Raw genomic sequence first — 14,516 nt, 5'->3', positions numbered from 1 at the left:
CAGTTCCCGTAGTAACCGCTGTAACATCTGCCATCCGAGAGTTCCCCACGACGACCGCTTCCACAACTACAAAACGTACGAGAAAAACTGCTCCGCCACATTTATTCAAGAGGAAAACTACAGCTCCCACAATGCACCCTGCTACAGTTCCAGTGGTAACTGCTGTGGCAGCAATCTTTAACGCCACTTCTTCCCCGAACACGCCACTAGAGGGGCGGGGCCTGTCAGGGGGGCGGAGCCTGGAGCCGGCGCTGTCTAAGCGGGAGAACAACTCCGTTGACGAGGTCCCGTATCGGATCGTGGGATTGGACGGCGGCGACGGGCGGGGACAGCAGAACTACTTTGTGCCGCGGCGCACCCCTCCGCTCCGCGAGCGAACGCAAAACAAACGCATCCAGCAGCTTCTGAACGAGAAGCGGCACCGAGAGGGCAGGACGCACGCCGCACGCACATGAACATACACAGGGCGCTCGCTCGTTAGGACGCATGTGCAGCTTGCTCGCTTCCTGCTAACGAGCTCTTAACGAGGAGCAGACTGCCAACGTTAACGAGCTCTTAACGAGGAGCAGACTGCAGAGCCGACAACACAAACCACCCCAATAGACCTTTTTCACGGTAGACATGTTGACATGTCATAGTAGGAACAGCACAGGTGTATTAAACCATTACTGATGGCTGCATTCCACTTAGGAGAGGCCCTGGTATTAAACCATTACTGATGGCTGCATTCCACTTAGGAGAGGTCCTGGTATTAAACCATTACTGATGGCTGCATTCCACTTAGGAGAGGCCCTGGTATTAAACCATTACTGATGGCTGCATTCCACTTAGGAGAGGTCCTGGTATTAAACCATTACTGATGGCTGCATTCCACTTAGGAGAGGTCCTGGTATTGGTCATGCTGACTCACTGAAATATCTTACTGGGACACTTGATGGAACTGAGCCATCGTTAAGGTTATCAATCTCAGCTGTGCTGTTCCTACTATGACGAGTCAAGATGTCTGCTGAGAGAAAGGTCCATGTCCCCAACAGTGAAAATAAAATGGTGCATTTGATGCTTTCTCTTTCTCTTCCGACCCCATATCAGCGTCCCTCTGTTCTCTGGAGGTTTCGGGACCAGTCCGTGGTTTCTGGCGCCTGTGTTGCTGATATATTTACGGTCCAGAATGTTTCTGCTTCACCAGAATAAAAAGACTCAACATGTGAAATGTGAAGTCAGCTTAATGTGAGACGAGTAAATAATAACCTGATCTGATCCCACAGTGGTGCTCTGGTTTATCATTACAGTCAATAATAAAGAAAAATCATCATCTTAAAATAGAATGTATGCTGTCTCTCGTCTCCCCCTCTCATTCCCCCTGCTCTGGTGCTCTGGTGTTTCCCCCTCTCATTCCCCCTGCTCCAGGGAAATTGTTAGCGTCAAAGACTTCATTTCCTGCATTTTTATACACTGTTATGCACCAATTCACAGCTGAAATACGTTTATTTAGCCTATGCAAAGAAAAAAACACATGCCAATTCAAAATATGTTTTATATTATAAAACTATAATGGAAAGTATGTTGTTGTGTGTCATTGGGCATTCATAAGTGGGTATATGGAAATCCTGGAGCTGTCTTAGTGTGTATACTGCGTATAGCTGTGTATCACGTAAACTACACCACTGGTTTTACTGCAGTAAAGGATCTGAAAACTTGTTCCCGAGCTGGTAGAGGAGGCTGATGCCTGTGAGGATAAACTCAGGGCCCTATTTGCCCTTTCAGAAGCGCCTGGCGGCAGTGAGTCCGGGCAGAATAAACCCTCCGCGCGTCCTTGTCACACAGCAGCAGGAAGGTAAAACATGGCGGCCGTCGCAGCAGTGAGGAGTCTCGGCTCCACTTTGGGTAAAAACCTCCGGGAGATCCGCGTGCACCTCTGCCAGACCTCTGCCGCCAGCAAGGGGGCCAGGTAAGAGCTCCGAACCGGGCTGTTAAAGGCGGGAAGATCTGGGTACTATATGTTCTGAGTTCTGCTGCCTGTTAGCCGTTAGCACTGGGCAGGTCACAACAGAGCTAACAGCTAGCGGGTAACGGCTAACCTTAGAATGACCTGAGAGCAGCTAGCGGCTAACAGTTAGCATGAGAGCTGTTTAAAGGGTGGCCTGGACTCTATGGTCCATGTTTTCTGTGTCTAAGTAACCTGAAACAGCCCCGAAATCACCATCACCAAACCCACCAGACTCCATGTAAATAATCAGGACTTTTAGCGTGTATAGAGCCAGCATATCTCCACCAGACTCCATGTAAATAATCAGGACTTTTAGCGTGTATAGAGCCAGCATATCTCCACCAGACTCCATGTAAATAATCAGGACTTTTAGCGTGTATAGAGCCAGCATATCTCCACCAGACTCCATGTAAATAATCAGGACTTATAGCGTGTATAGAGCCAGCATATCTCCACCAGACTCCATGTAAATAATCAGTACTTTTAGCGTGTATAGAGCCAGCATATCTCCACCAGACTCCATGTAAATAATCAGGACTTTTAGCGTGTATAGAGCCAGCATATCTCCACCAGACTCCATGTAAATAATCAGGACTTTTAGTGTGTATAGAGCCAGCATATCTCCACCAGACTCCATGTAAATAATCAGGACTTTTAGCGTGTATAGAGCCAGCATATCTCCACCAGACTCCATGTAAATAATCAGGACTTTTAGCGTGTATAGAGCCAGCATATCTCCACCAGACTCCATGTAAATAATCAGGACTTTTAGCGTGTATAGAACCAGCATATTTCCACCAGACTCCATGTAAATAATCAGGACTTTTAGCGTGTATAGAGCCAGCATATCTCCACATGTAAAGGGGTGAATTAAGGGTTTATTTCAACCAAACCAGAGCGGTGATTGTTGGAACAGTGGAAAGATGAACCAAGACGGCTTTTGGTAGTTTTATTTAGTTTCTGTCCACTTTGAATGAAGTGTGTTTTACGACGCTAAAAGTCATGATTATTTACATGGAGTCTGGTGGAGTTTGGTGGTTTATATTTATTAATATAGTTTTCAAATACTTCAGGAGTCATGTTTTTGTTGAGCAGACATGTGATGTCGTGTGTGTGTGTGTGTGTGTGTGTGTGTGTGTGTGTGTGTGTGTGTGTGTGTGTGTGTGTGTGTGTGTGTGTGTGTGTGTGTGTGTGTGTGTGTGTGTGTGTGTGTGTGTGTTTTGCAGAGACTTTGTGGAGCAGCACTATGTGACTCTGAAGAAGGCCAACCCAGACTTCCCGATCCTGATCCGAGAATGTTCTGGAGTCCAGGCCCGGGTCTGGGCTCGATACGGTGAGTCTCCCTCTCCGTTAGCTTCGCTGCATTCAAGTCAACAGACGAGCTAACAAGGCTAAGGCTGTTTACACACTGCACGCCTGGCGCTAGCGTGTCAGCTGCGTGGCGTGTCCGTTTATATTTGGGCTCCCATGGTAACAGGTTAGAGCTTACACACTGCCGGCCTGAGACGCGTGCAGCTAGAAATAGAACCGACGCCTATTTTTCACGCGCGAAGCGTGTGGGAAGCGTTTCGCAGGCAAAATAGAATAGGAAAATATGTTAATATGTCATTTAGACACGAATGCACATTAATAAATGACATCTTGATGTTTGAAAGTCTAGGTTTTGACATCAATGTAGATATAAATGTAATACAAAATTTCCGAGAAAATATTTACTATACTAGGCTAGGCTACTATATATATATATATATATATATATATATATATATATATAAATATTTTTTACTTTTGTGATTTATTTTCAGAAATCACTGATATTGGGCACCTTTACCTGTGTGCAAAATATGACTGTCATCAGATTTTCAGAAGAAAAAATAAATATTTATATAAAAATAAATTTTTAAAAGGATACAAGTGTGTCCTGAAATCACACTATGAAGAAGCCAACCAGCCAAGAGTATTCACAATAAACACCTAACTCACTTGAGTCACTGTATTCTGTGAACATTGTACAACAGTTCAAAACTTTAAAGTACAGTAGTAGGCCTTAAATGGCCAAAGCCAAAAGTATTGAAAAAGGTAAAATGTGAAAATGGAGCCAGAACAAACTGGACTGAACAGACACTGGCTTTTACAGTCTTCTGGACTGTAAGTACAGTAACTTCCAAGTACTTTAGGGTTAGGCCTAACCCTCAAATTATAGAAACTGGTGCCTTCTAGGCCAAGATAAGCCAGAAAATGTGTTTTTGGCTCATATGGATGAAAGACACCAAATCCCAGAATGCACTTGCTTCGCTGCTTAGACTCCATTCCCAAGCCATGCCTACCTACAGACCGACAGTGAGGCAGCATTCAACTCAACCCAAACGTGTTTTATTGTCATTTCAACCATATACACGAAACAACATTTCACTGTGGCTCTAATGGTTACACATTTAAAATATATAAAAACGACATACGAAACAGGTGTTTACAGTCCACCAAGCGCTAATGCTAGTATGCGTTAGCTGAACTTTACCTGTGTGCGCAGTTATAAATTTGCGTGAAATGTAGAACGGTCGGCATTTACTAGTCACAAACTCCCCCAGCAGTTAGCATTTCGTTGGATACGAGCAGCTAATTAAAGCCCGTGTTAATACAGCCCATCTCCACTGTTACCCGGCAACATGTTTCCACAACAAGGAAAACCTAAGTCTCTGAACTCGCGATGGGCGTTTCGTTGAAGTTGGATGTAGTCCAGTTTGTTGTCTAATGAGCAGACACTTGCAACCAGGATTGATGGAACAGGTGGCTGGCTAGCGTTAGCTTTCCACCTAGCTAGGTTAGCTATACTCCAGCCCCCGTTTGCGTTTCACCGCTGAGAATGTCCCCCCCATGATCGCCGCTGCTGCCTGCTCCGGCCGCCGCTGCTGCCCGCTCCGGCCGCCGCTGCTGCCCGCTGGTCAAACTAACCTACGGCAGGCCGCAGCGAACCTCTTATTTCCGAACATTCATCTCTCCCCCGCCCACCGAGGGCCGGTGGTCTACTAAAGTTTCCAGTGTCCCACTTCGCCGCAGATTCCGTCCGGCAAAAACCAACATCCCCGCCCCCACACTTTCTTCTTCTTCTTCTTCTGATTTCAGCAGTATAGACGCTGTTAAGCGTATTACTGCCCTCCACAGGTCAGATTTTGATCTAAATTCTCACACACTCACATCTAAGCCTACACACACATCAAATACACAGGAATGATTCACATCGGCCCTATTTTGACATCGGAACGATACCGATGTGTAAAAAAAATGACCATATCGAACGATATTATATCGGCGGCCGATATATCGTGCACCACTATTTCAAACCAAAATAGGTGACCTACGTGAATCGTGTAGATTCGATGAGAAAATGTTTGGGGGGGGTGTAAGTACTCGGGCCTGGTGCCCGATTTCTGGCGTATGACTATTTGAGAAAAATAAATAAATTAATAAGTCCACATGGGATTTGTTTTGCTGCGCTGGATTTATATTAACCATACTGTCTATGGATTTAACCAATCATCGAACTTCCACCAACCAATGAAACGAGTTATAGCCAATCAGATGCAAAGTAGGGCGGGTCTTTGCCGAAATGTCAGTGTTGCCGGTGTGGTCTCTGTGGTAACGTGGCTAAAAAAAAATGGAGGCAAAGTTTATCAAACTTGGAGCATGTAGATACCATAGAGGTAGATACAGCCAGCTCTAGTTGAGAAAGTAGTTAAAATAAATGGCGCTGGGCATGAGTAGAGGACGAGAGGAGAAGGGAGGAGACCATAGACAGGATATAGTGAAGACAGGAAGCTGTTTAACACTTGGTGTCTCAAACTGAGGGAGCCGGGTGGTGCTTCAGCAGCGCATGTTTTGGACGGCAGCAGTGGTAAGGCAGGGCTCGCTGGTCATTAGATGCTGGTCATTAGATGCTGGTCATTAGATGCTGGTCATTAGATGCTAGTCATTAGATGCTAGTCATTAGATGCTAGTCATTAGATGCTAGTCATTAGAGGCTAGTCATTAGAGGCTAGTCATTAGATGCTAGTCATTAGATGTTAGTCATTAGATGTTAGTCATTAGATGCTGGTCATTAGATGCTGGTCATTAGATGCTAGTCATTAGATGCTAGTCATTAGATGCTAGTCGTTAGATGCTAGTCGTTAGATGCTAGTCGTTAGAGGCTAGTCGTTAGAGGCTAGTCGTTAGATGCTAGTCGTTAGAGGCTAGTCGTTAGAGGCTAGTCGTTAGAGGCTAGTCGTTAGAGGTTAGTCGTTAGAGGCTAGTCGTTAGAGGCTAGTCGTTAGAGGCTAGTCGTTAGAGGCTAGTCGTTAGAGGCTAGTCGTTAGAGGTTAGTCGTTAGAGGCTAGTCGTTAGAGGCTAGTCGTTAGAGGCTAGTCATTAGAGGCTAGTCATTAGATGCTAGTCACAAAGCTTCGGTCCGTGCACTCTGTAATACGAGTACGTTACCGGCAACGACCGCTACATAGCGGAACATGATTTGTAAAAGCTATCTGAAGCCCAAACTGCCTCGATAAAGCTGTCTGTCTGGAATCAGCATGGCTGGTATTTAAACACAACGGCCTTGTCCCAGAGTTTAGACGTCTAGCCATATGAAAAGATAAACAATGCCACGTTTTTAATAAATGTAAATAAAGCAGCTAATATCAACATGGACAAAATCATGAATGTACTAATTTGCTTTTTTGATGATGACCTGGCCAAAGTAGTAAAGTTTAGTTTTCACAATGATTCATTGTAGGATTATATTATTGCAATATGTAAATCTACATTGACTCTTTATTTAAAATATGATTGGAAGTAAGTAAAAATGGATCCAAAATGTTTGTCTTTTAAAAATTATGACTTGTAATGTCAGAAGGACTTTAACTGTTTTGCCAGTCAAATTAACTTTAATGAGTGCATATTGAAATATTACACTTCGCAAAAAATTCATCTCAAAATGCATCAGATTGATGCTTTTAAAATATGGAATATCATCCACGCAGCTGAGACGCAACAGAAACGCCACGCTCGCAAGACGCATGCAGTGTGTAACCGGGCTAAAGGCCATGACCCACCAACCAGACCCACACCAACCAGACCCACACCAACCAGACCCACACCAACCAGACCCACACCAACCAGACCCACACCAACCAGACCCACACCAACCAGACCCACACCAACCAGACCCACACCAACCAGACCCACACCAACCAGACCCACCAACCAGACTGTCAACCGTCGGCAGGAAAGCCAGATCGGTCTCCCCGAGGTCCAAAAAGTGTCTCAGAACACCGAAGAGACGCCAGCTTGAGCGTACGTTCTGCTTGTGCGCGAGACGTAATACAAAAAATTAAATTGGTCTGGCTTCTCCAGCCGATAGTTGGAAATACGATCTCTTATTTTACTGAAATACTAAAGTCACCGACCTCGCCAGACTGTCCCACGGCCGATTATCGGCTTGTTGTGTCAGCGCCATAACGGACAGAAGTTCACCTGACCCACCACACATAATGAGCCCAAAACAGTTTTGCACTTATAACAACATAAAAGATGTCTGATGTTACATGAATCATGCTCAGTAAACATGTGCACCAACATCCTGATAATACTAATGAAGATCTTTGTGTTCAGATTTCGGGAAAGAGAGCAGCGTCTCCGTGGAGAACATGTCAGCTGATCAGGTGGCCGGAGCTCTGCAAACGCTGTCTCAGTCCAAACTTTAACCCCCCCGTCTCTGCTGGAAGTGGTTCAGTCCAAACCTTACCCCCCCCCCCCCCATCTCTGCTGGAAGTGGTTCAGTCCAAACCGGCTTCATTCAGTTTTTGTAAATGTGTTGATATGAATAAACCTTAAATATTACTACGTCACTCTGTTTCCTGCTGCTTTATATTAATACAATTATTACTGAACTACTGTTTGTTATTCAACCTGGACCAAACAAGCTGTAATGTAACAGATCACCATCACCAAACTCCACCAGACTCCATGTAAATAATCAGGACTTTTATCATCATAAAACACACTTCATTCAAAGTGGACAGAAACTAAATAAAACTACCAAAAGCCGTATTGGTTCATCTTTCCACTGTTCCAACAATCACCACTCTGGTTTGGTTGAAATAAACCCTTAATTCACCCATTTACATGTGGAGATATGCTGGCTCTATACACACTAAAAGTCCTGATTATTTACATGGAGTCTGGTGGAGATCTGCTGGCTCTATACACGCTAAAAGTCCTGATTATTTACATGGAGTCTGGTGGAGATATGCTGGCTCTATACACGCTAAAAGTCCTGATTATTTACATGGAGTCTGGTGGAGATCTGCTGGCTCTATACACGCTAAAAGTCCTGATTATTTACATGTAGTCTGGTGGAAATATGCTGGCTCTATACACGCTAAAAGTCCTGATTATTTTCATGGAGTCTGGTGGGTTTGGTGATGGTTTGTAGTAATGTTATTCTCTCTGGGTTATACATGTTTGATATATTGAATGAAACACCAGCTGTACCTGGAGAGCCTGCAGGGGGCAGCAGTACTCCAGCCGGCCTGCAGGGGGCAGCAGAGGCTCTCTCAACAACAACATGACCAGTGTTCACAGAACAGAAGAGAGGTACACTGTAATGCAGGGGTGTCAACTTTTTCTAAGCAGACACTCTGGGGGCCGGACTTTCAAATCAATAAAATGAATTTATACCTAATACGCCCATTCTTGTTCGAAATTTCCACTCTCTTACTGAATTAATGCTATATATTTTTTTACATGTATTAGTGTGAGCAAACTCATACATACTGATAACTGGCTCTTTAACTAGAAAATGATCTCAGACTAGGAGGCAGTTCATTGAGGAGTGATGGTTAAAGTCTGTTGTTATGGAAACATTGTAGTATGCAGCATCCTGATTGGTGGAAAATGCTTGCCGAAAGAAATGGCTGTTGTCGGGTAAACATGTCACTGTCAAAGACGTGGAAAAGCCCAGCTTTAATGATGAATGGACTGATAAGCAGGCTATGCACTCGTCATGTATGCCTCATTTGCAATGAAAGATGCTGTTGCAAAATAATACAACCAGCATCATCATCATTACTCGAACATAACGATCGCGTCATTCACGTGCATATTAAGTATCTGTCCACATGTATCTGTTTTGGTCTTGTAATACCTCCATAGACTGTCCGCTCTAGCGGAGAGTTTGGTCTGTTCAGCCAGCAGTGAGGTTTACAAGACTTTGTCCAAATTTCCAGATTCCCAGCAAACTAAGATAAACAGTTAGACTAAAAACCAACAGCTTTTTCTTTCTGCCATTTCTTTCTGCAAGCATTTTCCACCAATCAGGACGCTGCATACTACACTAATGTTTCCATAACGACAGGCTTTAACCATCACTCCTCAATGAACTGCCTCCTAGTCTGAGATCATTTTCTAGTTAAAGAGCCAGTTATCAGTATGTATGAGTTTGCTCACACTAATACATGTAAAAAAAATATAGCATTAATTTAGTAAGAGAGTGGAAATTTCGAACAAGAATGGACGTATTAGGTATAAATTAATTTTATTTTCTTTATTTGAAAGTCCGGCCCCCAGAGTGTCTGCTTAGAAAAATTCTGGCCCTTGAAAAAATTTAGTTGACGACCCCTGCCGTAGATGGTGGGGGGTTACCATTTTCAGGACTGGTCCAGGACTCCGCAAGGACCTCAGGCGCAAAAATTGACCCACTTCCACCAGTAGGTCGCACTATAGCAGAAAAAACGTGTTTTAAGCTATAACCCCTTATAACTCCCACACCGTACACCCGACATTCAAAAACCATACATCTACACGTTCCCTGGATCCAACTGAATCACGAGATATAGGCCACGCCCATTTCCGCCTAGACTTTAATGCGTGAAAAATCGTGACTTATCAAAAACCTACTTTTTCGAACTCCTCTAGACCGTGCGACCGATCTGCACGAAACTTGGACCGTTGCATCTCCAGACTGACCTGACTAAAAGTTATGGAAAGAATTTTTATACGATAAAAATTGCACATATAACGCACAAATTAATTTGTGTAGCTAACGATGAAAACACAAACTTTGCCATATCTCAGCCAAAATAAATGCTATCAACGCCAAACTTTAGATTCTTCTTTGCCATGACCCTCTGGAGGTGCCCCATGCGTTTTACGAAAATTGGTCACTAGGGGGCGCTACAAGTACAACAAGTTTATATCTCATGAACGGCTTATCCGATTTTTAAGAAATTTGATGGGTGCCATCTAGGGACACTCATGAGGCAAACCCTAGATGGACAATGGGCCCTGGACCACACCTACCAAAAATTACACATGTGGACCACTAGGTGGCGCTATAATGTTTTTTTGTCTTTAACTCCCACATTACACATCGCACATTAGAACTTCTTACATGGACGTGTTCTCTGGATCCAACTGAATCACCTGATATAGGCCACGCTAATTTCTGCTTAAATTTTTTTTCGCAATATCAATTAATGTGCAAAACCAACTTTTTCGAACTCGTCCTAGGCAGTGCGACCGATCTGCACGAAACCTTGTAGATAGTATCTCCAGATGGACCTGACCAAAAGTTATGCAAAGAATTTTGCTATGTTAAAGTATGCGCATTTGACGACCAAACAAGTTTTCCTAGCTAGCTACCACACACATATCATATCATATCTCGGCCAAACTAAATGTTATCAGCAAAGAAGTTGAGATCCTTATTCAACATCGCACCACGATGCTCTGTACCAAATCTGGCGAAGATCGGCCTTTAGGGGGCGCTTTAAGCAAAGTTTATTTGTTTTGGCCAATAACTCAATGCATTTAAATGGGAAATTTGCAATTGCAATATCTCTGCCACAATAAAAGCAATCAGCACAAAACTTGTGATGCCCGTTTGGCATGCAGCTCTGAGGCGCTGTACCAAATTTGGCAAAGATAGGCCATTAGGGGGCGCTATAGTCAACATTTACCAGTTTGGGCCTTTTAACCCCTTCTGAGGTCGAGCATGTTGTATACAACGCCAAACGGCACTTCTGATTCATAACTTTATAACTTCATAATTATAAATAGTCAAAACTTAGGGTCTTTTGGAGCTAAAAGCTAACAGTTGCCCCTTTCTGTTGATGTTTTTTTTTATCTTCCTAGCCCTTACAGAAGGTTTTGCATCCAGCCTAGATGTCCAGAGTTTTTTGGGTCTTTGTGAAATTAATCCATACTGTTACATCCAAGATTGATACACTGTGTGTAAGAAATGTTAATAGTTTGTCCTTTATGAGTTATAATGTTCATTTTTGTTCATGTTTATTTTTGCACTGGATGACTCCAAATATATAGAACTGTAGATGTGTTGCTCGTTCGGCATGCCGCTCTGAGGATTTGTACAAAATTTGGCAAAGATGGGCCATTAGTGGGCGCTATAATCAACATATAAGTGTTTTGCCCTGTTAATCAATGTTAATGGAATATTTGCAATGGGAATGTATCACAGACCTTGCAGCTCACACTTCTCAATATTTACTGATGTGTACTGTAATGGCAAATTCACATTTAAGCATTTATTATTTATAATCCTTATGTTTTTTTCAGCACATTGCATTTTCATACACCAAAGCAAAGACAGTTCATTTGCATTCCTGCATGTGGATTAGAGTTTGTTTATACTTCAGAGACTGAGAGTCTGAGAGAAAGTGTATGCCCGTTGTGTGAACTGATAACCCACAAGGCCACAAAATCTAACATCCTCCTCTCCCAGATCCGTTCCCCCCTTGTCTGTTTAGATGTACGGGGAGCGTGACCCCAGCTGGGGCAGAAAGGGACAGAGGATTAGAGGAAGTGGTTTTATGAGGTACATCAGGAAGGGACAGAGGATTAGATTTAAGGATGTATGTCAGAAAGGGGTAAAGGATTAGATGAAAGTGATTTTATGACGTATGCCTGTGTTTCCCTGATAAATGCCAGTACTGGATCTATATCTTTACTGTCGTCAGAAAGAAACTTCTAGAAGGTTGCTATCTTTATTGTTTGACAATTGATTGTGTTCAAATGTCACTCCCCTTTTTCCAAATGTGCATTTAAGCTCACTCTTCCTTCCACTCATTTGAAGAATCTTTGACACACCGAGCTACGTGCTTCTTGTGAACCTGTATTCTTCCTATTTTGCAAAATATATGTCTTTAATAAAATACAAAAACCCAACTTGGTTTTAGTCTCAGACTGTCTTATTAGTTTCAATTTACTAAACTCTCAAACTCTACCCCCCTGCTGCAAAGGAAACTTCCACAACATTTACCTCCTACCGTTATGTTTTGGTTTTCGCTTTCGTGTGCTCCCCTGGTGTTCTACAATAAAGAAACTTCTTAACCCACCTGACAAAGTTTCTACAACTTTCACAGTGGACAAATGTAACTCTTTTCTCCACTTTTTCAATCCAAAATCAACACCATTCATATACGCCGATATCGTGCAATTAAACATTGCAGTTGGTGCTAAGTGGAGAGTCTGTCATAGTGTGGTTGGTTATGTCGGTGGCATTGATTCTTAATTTCCCACGAAGCTGATCGTGGTTACGTGTCAGTTAAACGTCTCATCTCCAATCCTCTCGGTAGAGACTCTTTAAGCAACCTTATAGTAGGGAATTACAGTAGTCCAGCCTGGAAGTAACAAATGCATGGACTAGTTTTTCAACATCATTTTGAGACAGGATGGGCCAAATTTTGGCAATTTCACGAAGGTGAAAAAAGGCTGTTCTTGAGGTTTGTTTTAAGTGGGCGTTAAAGGAATAATTATGTGCTTTATTATAATAGCATAACATGAAATCCAAAGACCTGAGTATTTTCTGAAGAAAACAAATGAACCTCTCTGTTATTCATGTGTCTTATACACAGAAAGGATGGACCTTCACTCAGTCACGTACGCAAACTGACCAACTGTTTACCATCAGGCCAAATTCCATTCACTAATCTTACCACATGAGGTCATCAGCCTCCCTGACCAAACTGGTCGCCCCCTTCCTGAAATCAAACAGCTTGACTACATAACAGGACCACACTTTCAACATAACATATAAAAGAATATATAAAGCCACATCCTGACGGGAAAACAGTCATAATACAACAGAATGAAGATCTCAGTGAGTTTTACGCTGTGGCTGCTGCTCGGCTCCGTCTCCACAAGTGAAAATGTTGAAATCCAGCCGGCTTCTCCTCCAGACGTCTACGTTGAGCTGAGAGAGCTGAAGGCCTCGTTAGCTCAACTGAAGGCGGACATGACTACAGGTACAGTAATGAACTGTTTGCATCATGTCATAGCAGTTCAGAAATATCCAAAATGAGAGAAATAACTATTTTTCTATGTAGTGGAGCAAAGTAGGGCTGCACATATCTACAGATTATTTTCATTGTAGATTAATGTGTGGAATATCTTCTGGATGAATGGATCAGTTGTTTGGTCTCTAAAATGTGGATCAGTGTTTACCAAAGCCCAGGATTATGTCCTCAAATGTCTTGTTTTGTCCACAACTCAAATATATTCAGTTTCCTGTCACAGAGGAGAGAAGACACTAGAAAATATTCATATTTAACAAGCCCAAAGAAACTGAAGGTGCAGTAAAATGAAGCTGACAAGGAAACTGTCTCTGATTTTGCAGATCAAGCAGAACTGAAGGCTGAAGTGGACAGGCAGAAGACTGAAGTAGACAGGCTGAAGCAACAACTACAAGGTATTATTCTCTGTTCAAATGTGTGGCATGAAGTTCAACCTATCATTTATTCTAGATAAGTGAAAACTGCAGAGGTTGTAATCATAATTCCTGTCTGTCTAGTTTGTCTTTCTCTCTGCTGCTTCTAGCAGTTAGAAGATTGTAACTCCTAGAAGCAGAAGAATCCCCAGGTACAAAGTCTACCAACTGCTCTTTTCTTCTGGAACGATGACATGCTTTTAGCTTCAATTATACACAATAGTTCAATAGATCGGAACTATTAAATAAATAGATCAGTTTAATGTTTGATGATTTTTTAAATGACATTTTTCTCTCTCTCTCTCTCTCTCTCTCTCTCTCTCTCTCTCAGTCCGACAGGTTGCATTCTCAGCCTCTCTGTATGCTGGAGGCTCTACAAATACTGGACCCTTTAACACGATCACTACCCTGATCTTCAAACACGTCCAGACCAACATCAGAAATGCCTACAACCCAACCACAGGTAGCTCTGATATTCTAACAATACATTTTAGGGATGCACCGATATGATCAATGAACACATGGATGAACATTTGAGTAATCAAATTTGACCGATTACCAATATTTATCAATATTGAAATTATCTTAATAAAACAAGTTTCTATGATAATTGTGTTTTGTGTATACTGAAAAACACGTGTACACACTGTATTATAGTAATGTCTTTCTTTTTTGCAAAACATTTGGAAAAGCCCATAAATCCAGTATTAAACCAGAACCAAGCTGTAATGTAACCCTACAGGACTAATGTTCAGCAGCAGTTAGAGTCACTAA

At 42.6% G+C, this 14,516-nt stretch overlaps 2 protein-coding genes across 2 annotated transcripts in view; both read left to right on the top strand.

The window, feature by feature from the left end:
• The window catches only part of LOC120544212 (A disintegrin and metalloproteinase with thrombospondin motifs 2-like), a 54,842-nt gene extending 54,144 nt beyond the window's left edge, over positions 1-698 (top strand). The window contains 1 exon segment of the mRNA XM_039777828.1: positions 1-698. This exon segment is cut by the window's left edge and continues 545 nt beyond it. Within this exon segment, the coding sequence (XP_039633762.1) occupies positions 1-455 (455 nt within the window). The 3' untranslated portion in view covers positions 456-698.
• A 1,095-nt stretch (positions 699-1,793) lies between these two features.
• ndufa2 (NADH:ubiquinone oxidoreductase subunit A2) lies at positions 1,794-7,866 on the top strand. The gene is made up of 3 exons (XM_039778022.1): positions 1,794-1,948; positions 3,214-3,320; positions 7,631-7,866. The coding sequence occupies exons 1-3, from the start codon at positions 1,842-1,844 to the stop codon at positions 7,720-7,722; spliced, it is 306 nt and encodes a 101-aa protein (XP_039633956.1). The 5' UTR covers positions 1,794-1,841; the 3' UTR covers positions 7,723-7,866.
• Positions 7,867-14,516: the final 6,650 nt, after the last annotated feature.

Source organism: Perca fluviatilis, chromosome 16 (genome assembly GCF_010015445.1).
Source record: "Perca fluviatilis chromosome 16, GENO_Pfluv_1.0, whole genome shotgun sequence".
Taxonomy (NCBI): domain Eukaryota; kingdom Metazoa; phylum Chordata; class Actinopteri; order Perciformes; family Percidae; genus Perca; species Perca fluviatilis.
This window is presented reverse-complemented; position numbering and strand designations above follow the sequence as displayed.

Coding starts and splice junctions, on each gene's coding strand:
- ndufa2 (XM_039778022.1), top strand. CDS start 1,842: ATGGCGGCCGTCGCAGCAGTGAGGAGTCTCGGCTCCACTTTGGGTAAA. Junction 1,949..3,213: donor GCCGCCAGCAAGGGGGCCAG/GTAAGAGCTCCG, acceptor TGTGTTTTGCAG/AGACTTTGTGGAGCAGCACT. Junction 3,321..7,630: donor CCGGGTCTGGGCTCGATACG/GTGAGTCTCCCT, acceptor CTTTGTGTTCAG/ATTTCGGGAAAGAGAGCAGC.